The following is a 25804-nucleotide window of genomic DNA, read 5'->3' as shown; positions in this document are numbered from 1 at the left end:
AGGGCTCATACACACCCGAAAGTATTGGCACTATGTTTTGTTATACCCTATGTAATAGGTATAAATCGATTATTATTACTGTTTTTGATCAGTTTTTGTATTCACGGAGTGCAGACTGTTTTAAATACTTTATTGTTATTTTATAACTATTTTTATTAAAAATAAATTCTTAGGTAAGTAGGTAACAATAATGTTGGTTATTTTTTATATATTTTTTTCTTTCCCTTATAAAATATCTGTCTATATTATATATTCTGTCTGTCTGTCTGTCTCGCTTTCACGCCAAAACTACCGAACCGATAGTAATGAAATTTTGTATACAGATAGTCTAAAGCCTGAGAAAGGACATAGGCTACTTTTTTACTGGAAAAAAGCGTTGTAAGGGGGTGAAAATGCGTAAATTTGTTCAAATTAAGTTAGTTCCAAAAATGCATAATAGATGGCGCCGTACGTCTCTAACATCGCGCTAACGCTTGCCCAAAAGTCTTTCTATAAGAGGTGGTGTTATCTTACATTCAATTTACGATTTTTTTATTGTTATTTCTTTTATTTCCTTTATTACATTATTTAATTTAATAAATCAGTACTTTATCTATGCAGTGAGCCAGTGACATATCCTTAAACCTATCAATGATAAATAGTTTATGGGTAAAGTTGTGTAATTGCGGGGCTAAATAAGATTAAAAAGTTTGGCATGAAATATGAAGTTTAATTAAAAAAAATTGAAATATTATGTGCACACTGTTTTGATTAAAGGGGTAAGTACCAGGGTTTTTTTATAAAAGCTTTTGACACCAATTTTGTTGACATCGCGCGCTATAAACTGAAGTCCACGCGGACGAAGTCGCGGGCAACGGCTAGTTAATATTTATAATTTATACGCTACCATGTCCTTAATCCTTTTTAAATACAATTGGAAAAGTCAAACCATGGTAAGGACTATTCACTATAGCTTATTCAATGTGTAACATTTTTTATTAGTAAGTGTTAATACCCCTTGTATTACAAGGTCCACATGACCCTAACCTAGGGTTGCCAACCTCAAATAAAAAGAACGGGTTTGATATTGAAATAATCGGCGTGCGAGTCGGACTCGCGCACGAAGGGTTCCGTACCGTTATGGAGGAAAAATAGGCCAAAAATTGTTTTTTCGTAATGAGAGATTCAGGCCCCCCTTAATTTTTTATTTTATTTAAATATTATTATTAATTATTAAAGTAGACATATAACTAAGGCGTTTGTGTAAATTTCAAGTGCCTAGCTGTTGTCATTATTGATTACGAGCAAAAAAACGCCAAAAAATAACGTTTCTTGTATGGGAGCCCCCCTTAAATATTTATTTTATTTTATTTTTAGTATTTGTTATTATAGCAGCAACAGAAATACACAATCTGTGAAAATTTCAGAGGTCTAGCTATAGCGGTTATTGAGTTACAGCCTGGAGACAGACAGACAGACGAACAGACAGGCGGACAGACATCGAAGTCTCAGTAATAGGGTTCCGTACCCAAAGGGTCAAACGGGACCCCGTTTGACCCTTTGGGTACGGAACCCTAAAAACCAGGACAATTTTCTATAAAAACAGGACAAACAGACTTAAAATAGTAAACTTAATACTAAGAGAAAAGAGGTACACTACAATTCAAGTAATAAAAATATGATTTAATGTTTTAAGAAGAGTACAATGGTATTTCAATCAAATATTACGAGCTTAGACTAGTCAGTAGTCAGTACCTACTATTAAAACAAACACTTTAGTGACAATCAAAATACTAAACCGAGGACGCTTCATAAAAACTAAAGGGCGTCTCAGGACAAAAACTAGGACACGCCCTAGGAAAACAGGACGGTTGGCAACCCTAGTCTAACCCAACCGCATCCTGGCATCATCAGTCAATATTAAGGGTCCGGAAGGTGCCGCTGACTCCGTCCACCTCGTTGAGCTGTTTGCTGGGGTCCAGCGCGGGGTCCAGGCGGCAGGCGGACATCAGTCGCATGTGGGCCAGGTGCGACTCCCCAGATATCGCCTTATGTCCAATCACTGGAATGGAATGATGATGATTATTTTTTATAAAATAAGGGGGCAAACGGGTCACCTGATGGAAAGCAACTACCATCGCCCATAGACGCTCGCAGAAGAGCTACAGGTGCGTTGCCGGCCTTTTAAGAGATACGATTCTCTTCTTTAAGAGGAATCCACACCGCCGTTTTTCCATACAAACGTTGTACCCTCTTTACTCCCTGGATAATGCAGGTAGAGTTATGATTTTATCCTGAATATCTATGGCCTATATTATCATGTCCCTATGTTTTCTTTTTTTCATAATTTTATTGAATTAAAAAAGATTTTAAGAACGTCCAAAAACACAAAAAAAATGACCAGATTTTCCTCTGTGTTCAAACACCCAGAAAACAAAACTGGCTAAAATATACAAAAAAATAAAACATAGGAACACAGCTCAAGCCTTCCTTTAATTCTTAATGAAAAAAGTACTTAAATCGGTTAAGTTTTGGAGAAGGAATCAGCGGACAATTTACTGTTCTTTTATTAGAACTTTTGTCGTGTTGTTTCTATCGCGCTCTGCGGTGGGAGACTTGAGATTGGTGAGACAGCAATACATTTTCAAATACCTATTTTCAATTTCTCTCGCCCTTGGTGTATTCTCTTAAGGTTTGTAGGTTTGTCCGGAAATACTGCTGTTCGTTCCAGAGTTTCACAGTACAAAATTAGATGCATCTTTGTGATCGAGAAAATTTTAAGATATCGTGTTTTTGCTAGGTCTGATTCTCGGAAATATAATATAGTATCTATGTCTACAAAATGAAACAATTCGGGGCTTTATTTTCAAGTATAAAAATGAATTATAAAATCGTCAATTTAGGGTTAGTCGCCCCCATAAGATAGTGATAGTACCCTATTAGAGCGAGTGAGAGAAATGCGTAGCTCGATTTTTATTCGGCGGTATCCGCTTTTCTGACATTTCACTAGATTTAGTTTAGTGAAATGACATATCACTAGATTTGTTTAGTAAGAAGACGTAAGAAACAAGAATATTCGGTATCTACCGCGATTTCGTGATATCCCTAGGGATTTCAGGACATCCCTGATATCTTCTTTTCCCTGCGACAGCTGGACGGATTGGGCTAATTTTAGTCTTAAAATATTCGTAGAAGTCCAGGGAAGGTTTTAAAGTGACACGAAGTTCACCGGGACAGCTAGTAATATATATTTATAATTGGAATCTCGGAATTGGCTCCAACGATTTTCATGTAATTTAGTTTATAGGGGGTTTCGGGGGTGATAAATCGATCTAGCTAGGAATTATTTTTTGAAAATGTCTTTTTATTCGTGTTTTGTCGATAATCGATAAACTGAAAAATATGACTCTTCCTGACATCTATTGGCGAATAATAATACTATTTTGTGAGCAACTAATTGCTTTAACGACACAACAACAGCTAAAGCTATTCCAGCAGATGGCATTGTTCAGTAACACGAAGTCAATGAGTGTTTGCTATACCGAGCAAAGCTCGGTCATCCAGGTACAAATATATTATGTAACAAAATATATTTAGAACTCACATTCCAAATCGTCCAAGTTCTTCTCATCACCACCGAAGTCCTGCGGCAGGACGGCTCTGGGGTAGAACTGTAGCAGCTCCTGGGGCTGCTCGTGCACCATGATGCGGTCGAAGATCTTCTTGCTGAAGTGCGACTTGAAGAAGCTCATGATGCCGTGCACCAGCTTGGAGGAGGAGATCATGTGGATGCGCTTGAGACGCATTCCGTAAGCGTTCTGGAACATAAGGAAATTATAATATTGTAGATTGGTGCCGAGAACAGTATCTTTTGAGATAAAAACTGTTCTATAGGAATTACAGTATCTCTTTACTATACTAGTTGTCATGACATTTGAGTTACTCATGCCAAATGTCATCAAAATCCGTTTAGCGAATCGACTCCAACGATTTTCATGAAATTTAGTATATAGGGGGTTTCGGGGGCGATAAATCGATCTAGCTAGGAATCATTTTTAGAAAATGTAATTTTATTCGTGTTTTATCGAATACCGAGCAAAGCTCGGTCAAACAGCTAGTAATTATTATTTTACCAATTTATACAAATTTCAGGCTTTAAAATATCAGAATAGTAGTGAAATTAGTCTAACTGGCGATTGCGCATTAGAGCATACAGGCGTTTGTTACTTCTGAGTTCTGACTTTCTGAGTTCCTATGGCCGCCTATGGGTTATTCTGTAAGAGTATTATACTATAAGAGTTGTACCAGGAAGGTGAGCAAGGCGTTCTTGATGTCGAGCAGCATGGAGATGTCGCGCAGCATGGCGTTGAGGTCCAGCGCGCGGATGTCGAACACCACCACGATGCCGCAGACGTAGTCTCTGCTCTTGATGTAGTCCAGACACTGGAGACAACCATCATATATAATAATAGCTCCCACACCGGTTTCGATAACGGTGGCCGGTTTCATTGAAACTAGGCCAGCTACGCAGGGGTAATTTTATAGTGACCAAGTGTGTGCGCAGTGCACAAGAGCACTCTTTATTCCTTTACTCTCATAATCCAGTATGACGGAAGACACTCGACGGAGATCAGGCGCAGGACCGACTTTTTACATGCCCATCCGACGCATGGATCATCTTGCTTGTCAGACAATCAGGTGATCAGCCTGCATTGTCCTAACCAAACTTGGAAATAACACGTTTCCAACGCGGGAATCGAACCCACGACCTTCGAGTCAAGAGCCGCGCTCTATACCACTAGACCACGAAAGTCTTCAACCGTATAACCTGTAACCGTGACAGTCACACCAGGGGCCATACAATGAAACGGTTTTGAGACTCAAACGAACGAATCGAAATGCCGCGTCCTACGAATAATGAAAACTAAGGAAAAGTAACTCCGTCAAAAAACATGCTCCAACAATACTTGTCAAAAAAGTGTACCTTAGGTACGGTACACATTTACATACATTTGCAATATTTAGATTTTTTTTTTTAATTAAATAAGGGGGCAAACGAGCAAACGGGTCACCTGATGGTAAGCAACTACCGTCGCCCATGGACACTCGCAACATCAGAAGAGCTGCAGGTGCGTTGCCGGCCTTTTAAGAGGGAATACGCTCTTTTCTTGAAGGTTTGCAGGTCGTATCGGTCCGGAAATACTGCTGGTGACAGTTCATTCCAAAGTTTTACAGTGCGCGGCAGAAAGTTACGCGAAAAACGCACTGTGGTAGACTGCCACTCATCAAGGTGATGAGGATGGTATGTTTTTCGCGTGGGACGATAGCGAAAAGTTGCAGGTGGTATGATTCCGAACAATTCCTCAGAGCACTCCCCGTGATACAACAGATAGAGGATGCAGAGTGAAGCTACATCTCGGCGTAATTCCAGGGGGTCCAAGCTGTTTGAAACACTATGGCAGTCAACAATTCGAGCAGCCCTTCGTTGGATACGATCCAGAGGGAGCAGTTGGTATTTTGGCGCCCCTGCCCAGAGATGAGAACAATATTCCATATGAGGCCGAACCTGCGCCTTGTAGAGTTGTAGGCGTTGGTCCGGACTGAAGTACTGTCTCGCTCTGTTAAGAACGCCAAGCTTCTTCGAGGCTAATTTGGCCTTACCCTCAAGATGATATCGGAACTGGACTTCGCTCGATATGTTGACGCCAAGTATCTCAATGCTAGGGGAGATGGTTAAAGATGTGCCCTCGAAACGAGGATAAACGACCATTGATGACTTTTTAGTGGTGAACGCGCAGACTTGTGTCTTGACGGGGTTGAATTGGACTAAGTTACGTCTACCCCATTCAGAGACCTTCTCCAATGAATTCTCCACCTTAGACACAAGTTCGTTTCGACTCTCAGTGACATTTTGCCGAGAAGTATTAGGGGAGCCGGTATATACAGCATCACCTTTACTATCATCCGCATAGCAATGAATGCCGTTGGTTTGTAACATGTCATTGATATGCAGTATGAATAGAGTAGGCGATAGCACACAGCCCTGAGGGACACCAGCATTAACAGACTGAGTTTCCGAGCATTCGCCGTCAACTACGATCTTTATGCTTCTGTCTGCTAAGAAACTAGTGACCCACTTACATAATTTTTCGGGCAGCCCGTATGATGGAAGCTTTGATAGCAGCGCTTTATGCCAAACCCGATCAAAGGCCTTCGCAATGTCCAAACTAACAGCCAATGCCTCTCCCTTCGACTCAATTGCCTGAGCCCAACGATGAGTCAGGTATGCCAAAAGATCACCAGCCGAGCGACCTTTACGGAACCCGTATTGTTTGTCGCTTAGCAATCCCTGGCCGTCCAAGTATCGAAGAAGCTGGCTATTGATAATGGATTCCATTATCTTCGAGAAGAGAGAGGTTATAGCAATTGGTCTGTAGTTGGAAGGATTTGAGCGATCACCTTTTTTGGGGATCGGGTGTACCAAGGCTGTCTTCCAGGAAGCCGGGACACTGCCAGTGGAATAGGAGAGCCGAAAAAGACGCGTCAAGACCGGAGCCAACTCTGGAGCATACTTTTTCAACACAATAGGCGGGATTCCGTCATGTCCACTTGACTTTTGGATATCAAGGGAACAGAGGGCTTTTCGCACTGAGCGCTGATGAAACCGTATATCCGACATGATGCTCGTGCATCGCGGTAGAAGATATTATTAGAGAACGCCCGCAATTCCGTTGCGCCGAAATTCTCTAATCACGCGGAAACCGTACATTTTTCCGGGATAAAAAGTATCCTATGTCTTTTCCTGGGACTCAATGTATCTCCATACCATGGCAAAATCGGTTCGGCGGTTTGGGCGTGAAGATGCAACAGAAAGATAGACAGACGCATTGATAATATATGGATAAACTTACGCTAAAGCTGAATTTTATCAAGGCCTCCAGTCCCTTTCTTGTCAGCCTGCCCTTGTGTTTGGTGACCTGCATTCTGTAGTACTCCGATGTCAATTTAGGAAGCGCGGTCGCACATCTGAAATGTTGTAAAAAAAAATTGTTGTCAAAAAACTCTCTTTGTGTCGCCGGATGCCGACGTCATATTTTGCGCCTAGAACTTGCTGAGATAAAGATGCATGAAACGCCTTCGCAGAAGTGTGGAAAAGGCTTAAGGCAAGGCTGTCCCTGAATTATCAGGTCGATGTCTGTCAGTACGAATATCGACGTTAAGGATATTAAAATAACATTCATATCGTCAAGTTGCGTCAAGTTATCAAATGTGTTTTTTGTATACAAAACACACATTTGACAACTTGACGCTCCGCTTCGCAGTCGCCTAGTCGCGTAGGTTTGCCCTAAGCTTTACGCTATTTGTCATTAATTTCAATATTGTACTGCTTTTATGCAGCGTATTCGTTAGACCACAGTTTTTTAGGGTTCCGTACCCAAAGGGTAAAAACTAAAAACGGGACTCTTTTACTAAGACTGTAACTCAAGATCCGCTATAGCTAGACTTCTGAAATTTTCACAGATTGTGGATTTCTGTTGCCGCTGTAACAACAAATACTTACTTATTAAAAAAATACAAAATAAAATAAATTATATTTATTATCCCATACAACAAACTTGATTTTTTTGGCCTTTTTTAGGGTTCCGTACCCAAAGGGTAAAAACAGGACCCTATTACTGAGACTTCGATGTCTGTCCGTCTGTCCATCTGTCTGAAAGTCTCCAGGCTGTATCTCAGTAACCGCTATAGCTAGACTTCGGAAATTTTCACAGATTGTGTATTTCTGTTGCCACTATAACAACAAATATTAAAAACGCAATAAAATTAATATTTAGGAGGGGCTCCCATACAATAAACGTGTTTTTTTTTTAGGTTTTTTTCGTTCGTAATCAATAATGGTAACAGCTAGGCACTTGAAATTTTCACAAAATCCTTAATTATATTTGTACTTTAATAATTAGTACCTGGATGACCGAGCTTTGCTCGGTATAGCAAACACTCATTGACTTCGTGTTACTTAATAACGCCATCTGCTGGTCGTTAAAACAATTAGTTGCTAACAAAATAGTATTATTATTCGCCAATAGATGTCAGGAAGAGTCATATTTTTCAGTTTATTGATTATCGATAAAACACGAATAAAAAGACATTTTATGAAAATGATTCCTAGCTAGATCAATCTGTCGCCCCCGAAACCCCTATATATACTAAATTTCATGAAAATCGTTGGAGCCGATCCCGAGATTTCAATTATATATATAACGGCGTGCGCGATTAATTTGTCTATTGGCAACATAAGTTTCATTATGTACGGTATGTTATCTGTTGGAGCGGCCAGTACCGGATGGGGTTTTGAGTGACGCTGTCTATCTGACGATGGACATTTTGATAGGTGACAACCCTCATCTGAAAAATGCCCAGATTGTTAAGAATGTCGGGAAGTATGGTGGATGCTCCCGAATCCATCGGCTCCAAATTAGCAATTGATGACTACAGTTGTAGTACAGAAAAACGCAATTTACAGTTACTTACTATTTTACGTTAGTTTATAACCAATGCATTTTAAATAATGGTAATATTACGGTTGAAAGAGATTTGAGAGATGAAAATGTTATGAGAATCTTGGGTACAAAAAGACACTCGAACAAACCTACTCTGTCTATTGGTAAATGCTGCAGATAATTACGTCAGGAAGCTTACAAACAATAATTGTTGTATTTTCTGTAAGCTCTTGAAGTCTTACTCTGGAAAAGATAAACCTGAATTGAAACTGATCCCCAAAGTAAGGATTGGGAATTTTAGTGGCATTAGGCATGCGATATGACAAAGATTACGGTTTTTTGTTATTGTTTATTATCGATTCTTTCACCCTTTATCACACTGTGATATAGTGACGCAGTTAATTAAAATAGAGCTTTTCTATGTTTGAGGCATGCAATCAGAGTTTTGATGTGTGATGTAACCTTAGAACAGGGAAATAAGGAGAAGTGTTATGTAGCGCCGTTTATATGGAAACCTATGTCGCCGACTTCAATTACACTATATTGTCAGAATAGTGTCAACGGTACACGGTCTAGTGATGTCTGGTCTATCTACGGTGTCGATTAATTATTATTACGACGATATCGATGTATTTTGGTAGGTATTTAAATACTATTAAAAGAATGAAAGTGATAAATAATTAATATTACAGAGTCTAACAAAAATAACTTAAAGGCCGAAAGGGGTTGAAATCATCCATGATTACGAAAAACTTTTACTATCGGACCAACTCAATTCGGCAAAATAATCTGTTCTGGCAAAATCGTAACTAGGCAAATAGATAAACATTTATAATATTATATAACCAGATGTTAAGTTGGAAAAAGTCAAATATGTCTGTGAAAACCGCATTCAAATCAGATCAGTAGTTTTCGTGTGATGCTGGAACAAACATACAGACAGACAGATACGAAAAACTAGCCACAGCTTTGGCTTCTATAATAGCGATGTAGTAACATCCCCCGCTTATTATTTTTTGAATATCTTTAAGAAGGAAAAAAAGGGACCCTATTCCTGAGACTTCGATGTCTTATTGTCTGTCTCGGCTGTATATCTCAATAACCGCTACTCTTCTGAAATTTTCACAGATTGTGTATGTCTGATACCGATAAAATAACAGATACTAAAACAAATTAAATTTAATATTTAACAAACGTGATTTTTTTGCTATTTTTTGCTTTACGTTCGTGCCGAATTACAGCTTTGTAGGTAAGTGCTAAAATCTCTGAGAAAAACCGCGGATAGACAGACGGACAGACGGACAGACGGACAGACGGACAGACGGACATACGGACAGACGGACAGACGGACAGACGGACAGACGGACGGACAGACGGACAAACAGACAGTCGGACTGACAGACCGAAACTATTAGGGTTCCTTGTTGACTACGGAACCCTAAAAAAGTAATTACTATTCTTATAATGATTACACTTATTTTAATAATATTTTATTTCAAATGTGATACTATTTATGAATGTATTTTAATAATTATTAGACCCAAGTATTTTGTTTAATGAAAAGGAAAAAAATGTAAAGTTACTTAAAAGTTAAAACTAGTTTGCAATTTAAGTCAAGTAACTGGAATATTAGCATGGCAGTTATTCCGGAAATACTTACTTGTTCCGTATCGCATTTTTTAAAATTTAATCACGATCACTGACAAAAATATTCAACCGTTTCATCCATTTGATTTTACTAAAAAGTAGTAAGTAAGGGCAGTGTGTTAGGGCCGATCTACACCGAAATGGCAGAAGCGAGGCGAGCAGTTTCAGCGTCATGTGATTTTAAACTTTATCTTCATTATTGTAATACATAGTATCGCTTGAGAAATACGGCCGCCCGTGGCCGCTCGTGGCCTCTGGCGGCCGCCGGCGGCGGCGATTTCTCAAGCGATACTATGTATTACAATAATGAAGATAAAGTTAAAATCATAATTATGACACTGAAACAGCTCGCATCGCCTCTGCCATTCCGGTGTGTTTTGAGCCTTACTCTTTTAAACATGCGCTTACACGTGAGCAATAATTGCTCGGCGACACGAATGGACCGATCTGGAACAATTATTAGTGGAGCAATATGGAGCAATTTCAATAAATTGCGGCAATTATTTCGGTGATATTGCTTCTAATTATTGCTCCAGATATTTCGTATCGCTCAATGTCGCACATACGAATTGACGAATATCCGATGGTCTTGGAAATTCTAGGCAATTGTATTGCGCAATATTGCTGCTTGTTGCAAATTGCTTAATGTAGTCGTGACGTCATAGCTTAAAGAATTGACTGGAATTGAGAAATTTTAGTTGCCCGTATAAGCGCACCGCGCGCTGCTACTTTTACATCGAACTCTATACAATAGGCACCCACCAAGTCACACATACGTGTTTCAGGGTGTTAAAGCATTAATATTACACAATAATAATTATTTAAGTTACACTTTTATACATCTTTTCGAACTGCATACAAATTATCTAATTCTTAATTTAGGGTCAGCTTACACTTCGTCCTTGAACGTCTCGTAATAGGTGTAAGGGTCAGCAGCCTCGAAGTAGTCTGGGCGGTCGGTGCGCGCCGCGTACATGTTCTCCAGCACGCGCTTGGCCTTCTCCAGCGAACCCTTGGACATCACTATCGTCATCTCCAGGTAGTGCGGAGCTGGAAATGAAAGGTCGTTAGTATCGTCATCTCCAGGTGGTGAGGGGCTGGAAATGAAAGGTCGTTAGTATCGTCATCTCCAGGTAGTGCGGAGCTGGAAATGAAAGGTCGTTAGTATCGTCATCTCCAGGCTGTGAAGGGCTGGAAATGAAAGGTCGTTAGTATCGTCATCTCCAGGTGGTGAGGGGCTGGAAATAAAAGGTCGTTAGTATCGTCATCTCCAGGTGGTGAGGGGCTGGAATCTCCCTGGTATAGAGGGGCTGGAAATGAAAGGTCGTTAGTGGATGGATGGATGGCAGAAGCAGATACCGGTATCAACACAATATTTTGAGACCAATTATGTTGCTCCATTTCTAGAGGTATATTACTTTTTAAAGTGGGAATTAAATATTAATCGTAGGAGAATCAGAATTACGAATGAATAGTTAAAGATTTAGGCGTGTTGCATACACACGTTTCACGTATTTGATTTTCAAATTCGTTTTCCGTATTCTGACACCCGAATGCATGCGATCAGTATTTTCCTGTTCTGAGGGATCAGTAGAAGATACATTGACGCACACGTACGCTTTTTCCCGAACGGAACGAATACTGCACAGTGCACACGGTATGTTTCGACTTTCGAGTGCAATCCGGTTCGCGAGTGAAGAAAAACGAACGTTTGCACTAGTCTCACGGAATTCTAATTCGAAATTCCACATTAGGAAATCGAATACGGATAAAGTGTGTATGCGGCCTGCCTTCGTTCAGTAGGGTTTATTTGGTCGAAAGTGGCTGAAGCTTAAAAATAATTATAGAAATCTTAAAATAATAATATTAATACTTTTTGGCAAGCGCCTATTAGCGCCTATTAGTAAGAGCTCTCGTTTCGTTTACATAAAAATAGACATGTTAATTTATAATAATCATAAATGTAAATTATAATATGCACGTGAACGTTTCACGCTTGACCGCGTTTTGTAATTATTAATAATAATAATGCAATATTTAAAGGAAGTTAATTTGATATTTATATCGTGGCCTTGCACCGGGTAAACCAGCATTACTCATTTCGTATTTTAAAAATAAACACTTAAGTATACAAATTGAGCTGACGTAGGTATTTATCGAATAAAAAATTCGCGGAAAATGAGCTTTCAAAATCTGTTTACTTTATAATAACCGTCACACACAACCATTGAAATGTTACATGAGCTTTGCATTTATTAGAGGACGCAATTTTATTTTTTGGGATATGTTGGGGGGGTCAATAGAAGCTTAACGTCAAGTTTGTGGGGTCGCCACCCTTGTCCCCCGGCCGCCATCTTGAAAAAAAGGGTCGCAACACTATTTTGACGATATCTCGGAAACTAAATGTCTTATAAAAAAATTACAAAATCAAAATTTCTTGCAAATTGTTTTGCCTACAAATAGGTTTATATTATGAATTTTTACCCTAAATTAAAAATTAAAAAAATTAAAAGCAAAAAATTGGATATTTTATTAAAAGTTTTTTTTTATTGCTCTTTAATTTTGTTTAGTAGTTTAGTCTTTGTTTTTTGTTTGCATCTGCAGAAAATTAGTTTCATGAGATCGGGGGCGATCGGGGATCTTTTTCTGAATAGATCATGTACTATCAGAGAAGTTGATTCCTAGGTCCGGCAAACCCGGCAGACAGATCACAGCTAACATTGAATTGACATAAGCCGACTGACGTAGGTCCGTCAACTGCTTAGGAATCAATTTCCTCGATGGTATAACCTAAGTCGGACGTATTTTTTTAAATATATTAAACAAAGTCAAAGAGTAATAAGAAAACTTATATCATATATAGATTATAACTTTTCAATTTTTAATAAAAAACATAATATTTGTAGTAAAAATAATTTGCGTCTTCTAATCAATGCAATATTCGGTCCTTAAATTGTAACATTTCAATGGACTAGTTATGGTTGAGTCAATGTTAAAATACAGTTTAAAAAAAAAATACCTATCATAAATTTACTTTTTTGTTTCGGAGGAAGGACATGAAAGTAAAACTAAAAGCTAAACCAAATAGCTGCTCAGGCTGTTTGGTTTAAAAAAAACATCTTAGGCAAAACCTATAACAGGGAAATGTTGTAATTCGATAGTCGTACTTCCTAGGTCGTAAAATTGGTCTCTGTATTAATAATCAGGGCGAGGCGAGCGAAGCGATACTGTATCCCACAATTTGAGCACTTTTGTGGCACACTTTACTGAAAAACTATCACGCCTATTGATTTGTGTTTTAACATAGTAATTTTTAGGGCTCCCTAGCCAAATGGCAAAAAACGGAACCCTTATAGATTCGTCATACAGTCTGTCTGTCTGTCCGTCCGTATGTCACAGCCACTTTTCTCCAAAACTATAAGAGCTACATACTATTGAAACTTGGTAAGTAGATGTAGTCTGTGAACCGCATCAAGACTTTGATACAAAAATGGAAAAATAATAAAAAAATTTAGGGATCCCCATCTACTACTGAAACAAAACAAAATCATCAGCTAACGTATACATGTAGGGTATCTATGGATAGGTCTTCAAAAATCACATTGAGGTTTCTAATATGATTTTTTTCTAACCTGAATAGTTTGCGAGAGAGACTCTTTCAAAGTGGTAAAATATGTGCCCCCCCCCCCCCTCTAAAATATTAAGTATTATATAAGTCAAAAAAAATATAATATGATGTACATCTACTACTAGCAACGAAAATTGGTTTGAACGAGGTTTAGCAAGTGGTTTTTTATACGTTATAAATGGCAAACCTTAATTTAACTTTCATTAAATGAACTAAAACATAAATCAAAAACCTTTTGATTTCATAAAAATAAACCTTATTACTGCTGCGGAAGCCTTCATGGGCCAGTCTAACTCGCACTTGGCCGATTTTTATTTATAATATGTTGATGTGTTATCAATATCATCAGTCAGTCAAGGTGTGACGACGCGAGCCCTCACAAAGCTCGGCTTTTAGCTAGTTTGCAATACTCAGCAGTCGTTAATTCTCCCTGTACTATAACTTGTAAGATGTCCATAACTTTGACTTGTTTGGTTGGACCATCGATCAATTTACCGAAATAACCGTGTGTAGCAGTTATAACAGACAGGAAAAAACAAAACCTCAAACATGTCTGACCTTAAGACACCAAAAGTTGCTCTTGCTTTTATATTTTGTTGGCCCCAAAATGTAACTGACCTTAAAGTTTGGGACCAAATTAATCACATAATACGCATTGACGCAAACTTTTAAGGAAAATCATTACTTCCTTAATTTAGGTTAACGTAACGTAAAATGCACGTCTTTTTCTTCTCTTTCTCCGTTTTTAAAAAGAGCAAAAGCAGAATACGTTTTGTGCGGTCCACATCTAGATCAGTAGTGAAGAATGTAGCAGTTTTACAAGGCATGGCGATTGGCGACGTATAATGTTGCTATATCGTGAAGGGCAATTTACGTTATGTTAACGTAAATTTGCACGTCACGTCAACGTACCGTGCCATCTTACCGCACCGTTCCACGTTGACGACGTCGTGATGTGGACAGGCCCTAGCATGAACAGTAAACAAAAAGTTTTCTTTGACGTTTAACAACGTTTCTGTCAATATTCTGATATGACGTGTGCTATCTACAAGTAGGGTTTTGGTCGGATTATTATTAATTACTGTTTGTGCCACTGACCTCCATTATACAAGTACGCTGGACTTATGATACCCTTTGAAATGACAGCTATTTTTTGTGCCTATTTGAAGCGGAATCAGTGCCCCCAATTCGGGGGAAGAGAACTAAATCTGCCTAATAAATGACGTTTGAAAGTCACCATACTGGCGCTGATAGCAGTAGTGGGAGTACTTGGAACTAATACTAGTGATGACAACCAATAACGATTAAGCGGCCATTTGTAATTTACGTCAGATTTAGTTCTCTTTCCCCACGTTGGGGGCGCTGATTCCGCTTCAAATAGGCACAAAAGCAGGTGGTTATCATAAGTCCAGCGTACTTGTATAATGGAGGTCAGTGGTTTGTGCTCATTGAACTATTATAGTTATAATAGTTCAATGTTTTTTTTTAATTATTAAATAAGGGGGCAAACGAGCAAGCGGGTCACCTGATGGTAAGCAACTGCCGTCGCCCATGGACACTCGCAACATCAGAAGAGCTGCAGGTGCGTTGCCGGCCTTTTAAGAGGGAATACGTTCTTTTCTTGAAGGTGTGCAGGTCGTATAGGTCCGGAAATACTGCCGGTGACAGTTCGTTCCAGAGTTTTACAGTGCGCGGCAGAAAGTTACGCGAAAAACGCACTGTGGAAGACTGCCACTCATCAAGGTGATGAGGATGGTATGTTTTTCGCGTGGGACGATGGCGAAAAGTTGCAGGTGGTATGTTTGTGCTAGAAGCGCCCTCTGCTCCGTCCTTTGCGTATTCCCTATTACTAAATATTATGTTTCTATAATTTCTGTCTCCAACGGATCATTGTTGTTGAAAGCTCTAACTTTTTCTGTCACCTTCTGCAATAACTATTATTATCGCCGTATGATTTTTCACAATACGTAGCTAAACTTAGCTAAGGAGTGTGAAATCTATTTTAAGGTAAGATTTTGTGCATAAGTCATGGCTAGAACCCAAAGTGCAGCTCTACGCCTAGATTTAACCAGTTTTATCTAAGTAAGTAAAACGCAAAACTTTTAATTAAATCTAAGTATGAGCTGATTGTTTTAGGATAGAATTAGTTTAGCTGTTTTCAGTTGTCACTCTATCAATAGGGAATATTACGCAAAGGCGTGGGAGAGCCATGCTTCGGCACGAATGGGCCGGCTCGACCGGAGAAATACCACGTTCCCACAGAAAACCGGCGTGAAACAGCGCTTGCGCTGTGTTTCGCCGAGTGAGTGAGTTTACCGGAGGCCCAATCCCCTACCCTATACCCTTCCCTTCCCACCCCTACCCTTCCCTATTACCCTTTTCCCTCTTAAAAGGCCTGCAACGCACCTGCAGCTCTTCTGATGCTGCGAGTGTCCATGGGTGACGGAAGTTGCTTTCCATCAGGTGACCCGTTTGCTCGTTTGCCCCCTTATTTCATAAAAAAGGCGGCAAAGGTTCGAAGAAGAGGGCTCTACTAGCACAGACAGTAAATAATCCTACATGTTGCACGTCACGTCATTTCAGAACATTGACAGAAACGTTAATGTCAAACGTCGAACCAAACTTTTTTTTAGTCTGTACTGGTTTTGCACTCTAGCATGAAAACATTGCAGTAATATATTATACTTTGCTTTTCCTGAAAAAAATCGACGGTTGCGGTTATCATCTAGTAACTAACACGACAATAAAAACATGGCACATCTACAATAATAATTATGTAACCATAATTCATAGAGACTGTAGAAACTTAACTAGTACCTAATTAACTACAATAATAATAATCATACCATAATTCATCGAGACTAGAATACAGTCTAACTTCTGACGTAGATTCATTAGTACGTAATTAGTAGTTATCACTAGTTGACAAGTACTTGTTATATTTTATACAATGTAAAAAAAATCGGTCAAGTGCGAGTCGGAGTCGCGCACGAAGGGTTCCGTACCGTTATAGAGCGAAAGTTGGCAAAAAATTGTGTTTTTTGTATGGGAGCGCCCCTTAATTTTTTAATTAATTATTTAAGTTAGAAATATAATTAAGAATGTAGTGAGTATTTAAAGGGCCTACCTGCTACCATTAATGATTACGAGCAAAAAAAGCCAAAAGAATCACGTTTGTTGTATGGGCGTTTTTTTAATTTTGTTTTTAGTATTTCTTGTTATAGTGGCAACAGAAATACACAATCTGTGAAAATTTTAGAAGTCTAGCTATAGCGGTTCTTGAGTTACAGCCTGGAGACACACAGACAGACAGACGGACAGACATCGAAGTCTCAGTGATAGAGTCCCGTTTTTACCCTTTGGGTCCGGAACCCTAAAATGCCAGGGTAATAGGGAATATTACGCAAAAGGCATATACCTAAAAGTCACAACCAAATCGAGGTCGGAGTAGGGGCGCTAGTAGCATATTCAGTAAATAATCCGACCAAAATCCGACATGTGGCACACGCCATATCAGAATATTGACAGAAACGTTGTCAAACGTCGGACAAAACTTTTTGTTTACTGTCTGTGTTCGTTCTGCCTCTAGCGTGAAAACATTGCAGTAATATCCTTATATATTATAAAATTCTCGTGTCACAATGTTAGGCCGCGTACTCCTCCGAAACGGCTTTACTGATTTTAACCAAATTTTATATGCATATTCAGTGGGTCTGAGAATCGGCTACTGCCTACTGGGTACTTTTTATATTGATAAGTGCATTTGTTGAATAAATAATAGTAAATTATTACAACTCGTGACTGACGGCGACCATTGTTTGTGCGACGGGATAGCGATGGACGTTGCCATGGTAACATACTTATTTAGTCACTTCAATAAAATAATATGGGTGAAATACTTGATTTATATTATGGCAAAGCAACGTTTGCCGGGACAGCTAGTATGATAGGTTATTATATCCTAAGATCCGACCGTAAAATCCTGCATGAATCGTTTTTTTCGATCAAATATATTTTAAAATAATATTTAGAACGTATAGAATGGATTAATGTTGGGTTGCCTTGTTAAAAGTAGCCGCAAGTACCTCTAATTGTGTAAAATGAAAGCCCGTAATACATACTTGCGTGTATTCAATAGAAAAATAAGAACTAAGAAGGAATGACATTGAGGAATGACAGGACACTACGCATAAAAACAAAAACGCCTGTGAAATAAAAATAGCAATCTTGCGCCTTCTCGACGTCCTCAAATTCTGCCAGGCATAATAATTGTAGGCCTGAACATTTGTCTTAAACAAAAGTGATGACAACCCCAGTTTGCGGCTATCGTGCAACTGGCAACCATGGATATTCATGCACAAAATGCATAAAACTTTAATTTTGTATCAAAATTATTTAAAAAATCGATTCTTCAATTTTGATGAAGAACTATGTCTGTTTATGGGCTGGCAACCCTAGGTTGCGGCCGACTTAGAGCTGGCAACCATTTATACCTTATTTTGTCTCCTCATTTTCTTTCAAATGATGTAAAATTTACTGAAAAAATATTCATACAAATTATGCATTTATCTCATGAATGAACATTAAACTTAATTAGAGGTACTTGCGGCTACTTTTGACAAGGCAACCCAACATTAATCCATTCTATACGTTCTAAAGATTATTTTAAAATATATTTGATCGAAAAAAACGATTCATGCAGGATTTTACGGTCGGATCCAATATTTGACTATTTCGACAGTATACTTAGTTAAAAATCAAAGCTGAAATTTGACACAACGCGTCGCTATAACGCTGGCCGCATACGCACGTTTCCCGTATTCGATTTCATAATGTGGAATTACGATTTGGATCGTCTTTTTGCAATTGTTGTATGTGCGGAATTCGTTCCGTTCGTAAAAAAGCGAACGTGTGTATTTTCTACTGATTCAATGCGTTCGGATTTCCGAAGTCGGAAATCGATTTCGGCAAATGTGCGGCCCGCCTTTGTGACATGTGCTTTCGATGCTTTATTACCAAATCTTATTATACATTTTTATTTACAACTTCGGCTCCTAAATTATATCAAGCAGGTTTTGGATCAATAAATAAGTAATCACGAATTTAGGTGCATGAATATTAATTTAAAACAAACTGTACGTCAGCCGATTTAAATAACCACCGGTCGTTAGCTTTAAAACGTGAAATGCACAGAAATATCCATTTCTGTGGTAAAATGGCACTAAAAGCCGGTTTAGAAGCTATGCATAGGCATCTAAATAATTATTATAGTATTTATCCTTGTTTATGCAGGCAATTAAGGACTCTGTATTAGGTGTAAGTTGTAACAAGATAAAGTTATAATACTACTAGTATCCTTTACAACTACAGAGTTTTTTTTTGTGATTTGTACGGACAAAGGCCCAAGCATGATGCATTTGCCCATAAAAAAATAATCTTTCAGCGCTGCTTCGTTACACCCATACACAGTAAAGTATTATTACTTTATTTTGATGCACCCTGTATACATAATATATAGGCCCCGGACTGCTGACAACTAAACTTTGTTTGAATCTTCACTTTGACTTGGGACTTGAAAATATGACCTTTTTGTGCCTTTTACCGAATTTTTGGCAGTCTATTTTTGTCACAATCGGACTTAAAAAGCTACTCACGTATATCCTTCATGATAAAATGTGGCTGCTGGTGCACCCATTCGTCCAGGATCCTGACGGCCTCCTTCATCTCCCCGGGCTTCCCCATGCCGATGTCGTCTCTCACCACCTGCAGGGTGTCTGGAGGTACCTTCAGGTATGGTGTTTCGGGGATGAACTCCATCTTCACAAATGGCTAAACCACAAAAAACTTAAGGTATCGTGGCTTTTCGTTGGCTTACGGAATTTTGTGGTAATTTTTTATAACCTCGTGTGAGCGCGACCGCTCTGCGAGTATGTTAATGTCAAATGATTCAGAAATTATGGCCATATTGAATATTGATACGTATATTTATGCGATAAGTTCGCTGTCCAATGATATTATTCAATTTTTTGTCATTCTTAACCACTTACTCGACTAGACTAGACTAGACTAGACTAGAGGAAATATAAAAATATTGATATTTCCTCTCTATAACAATGATATTTAGGTACGTCGTGTATAAACTATTCAAGGTTCTCTTACAAACCTCCTTTTTTGAAGTCGGTTAAAAATACATTTTTGTTAGAAAAAGCGGCTTTCATAAAAAAAAAAGTAAAAAGTAGCCTATGTGTTAATCTAGGGTATCAACTAACTCTATACCTAATTTTATGGCTTTTCTGATTGCCACAAGGCTCTCTTTTTCGCTATTTGGTCTTTCTGTGATTGCCTCAACGCGTCGTGCACGCTTTCATTGGCCACATCACGAATTTCGCGTTGTGGATCGCGAAGTGAGCTATTTTTTTCACAGAGTGTTTCGGTCTTTGAGCGTTGTTACTTAAGAGGGTACACCAGGAGCTAGAGAAATTAATAAAAAAGTACGTGTAATATCTATAGCTGTCTCCCTTACCTCAAGCCTATACCGCAGAACGCGATAGAGACAACTGCAGAAAATCCAGAAAATCAACGATTCGTTGTCCCCTGATTCCTTCTCCAAAACTTAACCGATTTAAGTACTTTTTTCATTAAAGATTAAAAAAAGGCTTGAGCTGTGTTCCTATGTTTTGCTTTTTTTGTATAATCTATCCAAATCTGTTTTCTGGACGTTTGAACACAGCGGAAAATCTGGCCATTTTTTTGGGTTTTTGAACGTTCATATCTTATTTAATAATTAAGTTATGAAAAAAAAGAAAACATAGGGACATTGTATTAGTGGCCGTAGATATTCAGGAAAAAAATTATAACTCTACTAGCATTATCCAGGGAGGAAACAGGGGACAACGTTTGTATGGAAAAAGTGGCGGTGTGGAATCCTCTTAAGAGGATACACCAGCGGCTAGAGAAATTAAAAAAAAGTACGTGTAATATCTTAGATAGCTGTCTCCCTTACCTCAAGCCTATACCGCAGAACGCGATAGAGACAACTGCAGAAAATCAACGATTCGTTGTCCCCTGATTCCTTCTCCAAAACTTAAACGATTTAAGTACTTTTTTCATTAAAGATTAAAGATAGGCTCGAGCTGTGTTCCTATGTTTTTTTTTAATCTAGCCAAATCTGTTTTCTGGATGTTTGGACAAAGCGGAAAATCTGGCCATTGTTTTTGGTTTTTGAACGTTCATATCATATTTAATAATTAAATTATGAAAAAAAAGAAAACATAGGGACATTGTATTAGTGGCCGTAGATATTCAGGAAAAAAATATAACTCTACTAGCATTATCCAGGGAGGAAACAGGGGACAACGTTTGTATGGAAAAACGGCGGTGTGGACTCCTCTTAATATTTTACACCACAGGCCTTCCTGTGGTGTAAAATATTAAGAGGAGTCCGTGGACACGAGAACTCAGGACATGGCAGCCCATGTCCTGAGTCTTTTCATTATTTTAAGCGCACAAAGTTTTCACTGTTTGAAAATGCTATTTTAGGACTTTAAAAATAGGCATTCATAAATTAAAACAAAAATATAATTAATTTAATCGAGTGAAATTGAAAATTATCTTGGAAAACTGGATATTTTTTTTTATTCAATCGAAAACTAGTACTTACATAAGTAATTATTTGTGGTAAAAAATCATTTATGTTTAAAATACCATAATGATTATTATTATTTGTAAGTTGTTATAATAAATTAATGAGCAGAAAATTATATTTACAAAATAGACCGGTGTACCAATTACAAAAGTATTATTTTTTTGCAGTAAGTAATCATTTTGTGTCTTTATGAAACAAAAAAATAGTTCCTAGGATTTTTTAATTATACCATTATTTTTCTTCAGTTTACATACACATAGGGAATATCACGCTACGTAGATACGCAGGGGGCGCTATTAGCACATACAGTAAATAATCCGACCAAAATCCGACATGGCATCCTACTTTTTAATATTATAAAGGCGAAAGTTTGTTTGGATGTATGGATGTGTGGATGTATGGATATTTGTTACTCTTTTACGCAAAAACTACTGAACGGATTTTAATGAAACTTAACAATAATATAGCTTATCTATACATCAGAATAACACGTAGGCTACAATTTTAACCGACTTTCGAAACTCCGCCGTTTGTGAACCGAATTTCAAAATTTTTCTTTTGGTGTATAGGTTATCATTCCAATTTGGTACCATTTGGTACCATATTCATAAAAGTGGTGACCTGATGAAGAGATCTAACTTCTAAGTATAAGTTATAGTATAAGTATAATATTGTTACGGTACACGGTATACGGACATGTAGTGCCATCTAGCGGCAAACCAGCGAAACTGATCAGGGGACACACTACACATAAATCCCCTACTCGAAACTAGATGGCGCTAGGTGGTACATGCTCGAGCCTCCTAGAAAGTTCCACTTGTTTACTTGTTTACGTGAATCGGGAACTTTCTGGAATTCGTCTCGCCATATAAAAAGCCGCAGGTAGACGGCCCGAAAGTTCAGTTCGTTTCGAGCTATCATCAAGGCGATTTCGGAGTGACAACAAGTGATCAATAGTCAGTGAACCAGTGAAACCTGCGACTTGGCTACGACCTAGGACAGTGATAATACTTAGTAATTGGACCTTTTTTTTTTACATGGGAAATGCGTTACGCATCCCCGGCGGATTGGAGACATCGGCGGGGTATGTGGGACTCTCCGAGGAACTACCCACTAAAACCCCATGGTGCTCCACTCACCGCTTAGGCAAAGTTACGGGCACGATCAACCCACCGCAACTTTACCAACGGTTGTCTGTGCCAGACTCATCAAAACATGCAGGCTTTTCTAGGTCGCCTCGCGAGGTAGTGATTGGACCTAGTGATTAGTGTTTGGACTTAGTGCTAAGTGTTGTGACCTAGTGTGTGCTTGTGTGATCTAGACTTAGTGAATAAAGTCTTCAAGAGAGTCACCAGGTCTTTCTCTCCAAATCCTCGAACCCTAGCACGTAACAATATAGTATACTTAAGTATAATCGAGGGAACTCATCAAAATTTATAAGAAAATATGTGATGACTTCGGTTTCGTGAGCAGTATTCCAAGCATATATGCTACCAACAAGTAAGATTTTGCACCGAGGTATACCTGGTGTACCGTGGTTCGGAAGGTGCAGAGAGAACTTCTGATTCTTTATAGATACAAGTTTGGGACTTTCGACGTTGTTTTAAGAGCGGAAAGCATATGCTACTATGCAAATTACCTTCATTCACTACCATAAACCGTTATATTATGTAGAACCATGTGTCATCCCGTTTTGACCCTATTATTGGTACTTTTCATAGTCTTTTATGATATATCACTTAAACCGCGGGTAATACCGCGGGGCACAGCTAGTAATAAATAATTATCAGAATATATATATATATATATATATATATATATATATATATATATATATATATATATATATATATATATATATATATATATATATATATCTTGATTTAATTGAGAGATTTAATTCTCTCCCCCCGCATTGGAGGCGCTGATTCCGCTTCAAATAGGCACAAAAAATAGCTGTCATTTCAAAGGGTATCATAAGTCCAGCTCACTTGTATAATGGAGGTCAGTGATCTAGCATGAATATTGAATATTGACCGAAACATTGTCAAACGTCGAACACAATGATGTTTTATTAAAGATAGCGTATGCTCATAGAAAGCGGTCCTCAGAATTTGTTCCTGTACGACATATACATACCTGCCTCTGGTATATCTATAAATTACAACAATGAATGCGACAGATAATACGTTACGAATGATATAGAAAAGGATTGCTATAGCAAATGTGCAACTCAAAGTATATATATATACTTTGAGTTGCACATCGTCACGCATGCGCGATTAAAATGTCACACGATTATCTGTCCTTATCACGCTGCAGTTGTCGTCCGTATTGTCTATCCTTTTTTAGTTAAATTTTTTGCATTAAATTATTTGTCGATAATGTTGGAAAATATCTAAATAAAAATTAATTACTAGATGTTTTCATGTACTTACTTGTGGTACGTAACTTTTTCATCCTTTTTTACCTTAAACTTAACTATAATTTTTGCATTTTCTAAAAACGCAGTTTGGCATTTTAAGTCAAAAACGTGACACAATGTTATTCTAACGTGACTCCTCGTCGCTCACTCGCTGCCAACATGCAACTAATTCAAAAGAAGGGACTTACCTTCATTTCGACGTATCAGCCTGTACGCGCTAGTGCGATATCTACCTTTTTTTATAATAGAATATCATAGGTTGAACATTATCTGTTTTTATTCAATACCAAGACGTCATCTAGAAACGTGGACGGGTCAAAAACTGCATCTTGACTTAAAATATTATGAGTGGGTTGCACCAGAGGCGTGGTTATAGTTACAGTTATGGTCAAAGTTATGGTTATAGTTAAGGCTAACTCAACTTTAACCTTAACTTTGACCACAGAATTTGACAGATGTCTGTTGCGTTTATTTTTTTATTAAAGCTACAGTTATATTGAGAGTATAAAAATTGAATTATCCGTAAAAATGGACAGGAAAAATATTTGTTATACTTAACAACATTTAAGCCATATAAAATTTTCACGAAAAAATTTCGATACAAGTATTAGCGGTTATGTGGTTATCGTATTAAATGGCGTCCTTAACCAAAGATTTGACATTTTGCACTGCAGTTATAGCTAAAATTATTGTTAAAGTAACAGTTATAGTTAAAGTAAGTTTGACGACCTCTGTGGCTCAGTGGATGGGCTGTCGGTAGCTCAAGCCGGGGGTCGCGGGTTCGAATCCGTCCGACGGAACAAAAAGTTTTCAAAATTCCTGGGTCATGGATGTGTATTAAATATGTGTATTATATAATAAAAATCTTAAATATATGTATAGTATAAAAGTATTAAATATATTTCCGTTGTCTGGTACCCGTAACACAAGTCCTTCAGGTACTTAGCAGGTACTTAGCACTGACGTGGTGTGAAGCGTCCATAGATATTATAAAGATATTATAAAAAGTTGGTACAACCCACCCTTAATATTTCAAATCACAAACAAACGTAATATTTCAATATTATGCACATAATTATTGGCATGCTTATCTCGAAAAGCATTTAATAATTGCGTATAAATGATCATAATTGGATGTAAATTTAAAATTTAAAAATGGAACTGACAATTGCAGTTAAATATAATACAAGGCTGATTCGTATAAAATATTTAATAATGTATTTAATACAGAAAAAAAAAATATTTCGACAGGAAAAATGATTATTTTTGTAGTCACTAGCCACTGGTACCTAACTACTTAGGCTTTAATTGTGGTACTAAAGGATTTAAAGCAAATAACACTTAATTGGTGTTTTAAATTTTATTGCTGTCAAGTACGTAGACATAAATATCTTATTATACTAGATTCTTAACTTCTTATAATCAGTTCGGGACTTGGAATTTCCCTCATTATCATGTCATTTTCAACATCAGTCTAAGCATAAGTCACCATCAAAATAGGTTTAATAATTATATCTCCATGCTCGAACTAGTATTATAATTTGCCTCAACGTCATCAGTATACGATCAGGGCTCAGAAACTAAGCTATCCTTTGATAACTAATTTTTAAAACTCGTCGTTCGGGCTCAGAAACTCCTCTATCCACTCATATTCCTTATGATGAGTCTCCACACAAATCGAACTCCTCTATTTTTTCTCCCATCACCCATGCTTCGAAACCAAAATTCCCATGGTAATTCTCATTACACTCAGAAGTCAGAGCCCGCCATCTTTATCAGTTATCACCAACATTCATTAATTATCCCATTGCTATCAATCGTTCAAGGATCTCCTCAAAACCTGTCATAATTTCATCTTTAGAGCCTGCTTAATTTGGTGACACCTGCTCTAGGCTTTATATCGTAATATCCACCATCAGAAACGTCAGCAATTCCATCCTCAGAGCCCCGAAACTTCTCACTACTGCTCCTCCTCATCA

At 38.0% G+C, this 25804-nt stretch overlaps 1 protein-coding gene across 1 annotated transcript; it reads right to left on the bottom strand.

The window, feature by feature from the left end:
- Nucleotides 1-1821: 1821 nt before the first annotated feature.
- LOC121736383 lies at nt 1822-19675 on the bottom strand. Its single transcript, XM_042127550.1, has 6 exons — nt 19410-19675; nt 11021-11177; nt 6891-7005; nt 4285-4422; nt 3584-3797; nt 1822-2041 (listed from the first exon to the last, which is right to left on the bottom strand). Exons 1-6 carry the CDS (start codon nt 19570-19572, stop codon nt 1890-1892), a joined length of 939 nt encoding a protein of 312 aa, XP_041983484.1. The 5' UTR covers nt 19573-19675; the 3' UTR covers nt 1822-1889.
- Between the last annotated feature and the right edge of the window lie 6129 nt (nt 19676-25804).

This window comes from Aricia agestis, chromosome 19 (assembly GCF_905147365.1).
Source record: "Aricia agestis chromosome 19, ilAriAges1.1, whole genome shotgun sequence".
NCBI classification, from domain to species: Eukaryota; Metazoa; Arthropoda; class Insecta; order Lepidoptera; family Lycaenidae; genus Aricia; species Aricia agestis.
Note: the sequence above shows the minus strand (reverse complement) of the source record. Positions and strands in the feature narration are given on the sequence as shown.

Excerpts from the sequence above, each read along its gene's own strand:
- LOC121736383 (XM_042127550.1), bottom strand. The coding sequence starts at position 19,572 with ATGGAGTTCATCCCCGAAACACCATACCTGAAGGTACCTCCAGACACC. Across the intron at positions 7,006-11,020 it reads GAGACGTTCAAGGACGAAGT|ATGTGCGACCGCGCTTCCTA; the intron begins GTAAGCTGACCC and ends ACAACATTTCAG. Across the intron at positions 4,423-6,890 it reads TGATAAAATTCAGCTTTAGC|TGTCTGGACTACATCAAGAG; the intron begins GTAAGTTTATCC and ends GGTTGTCTCCAG.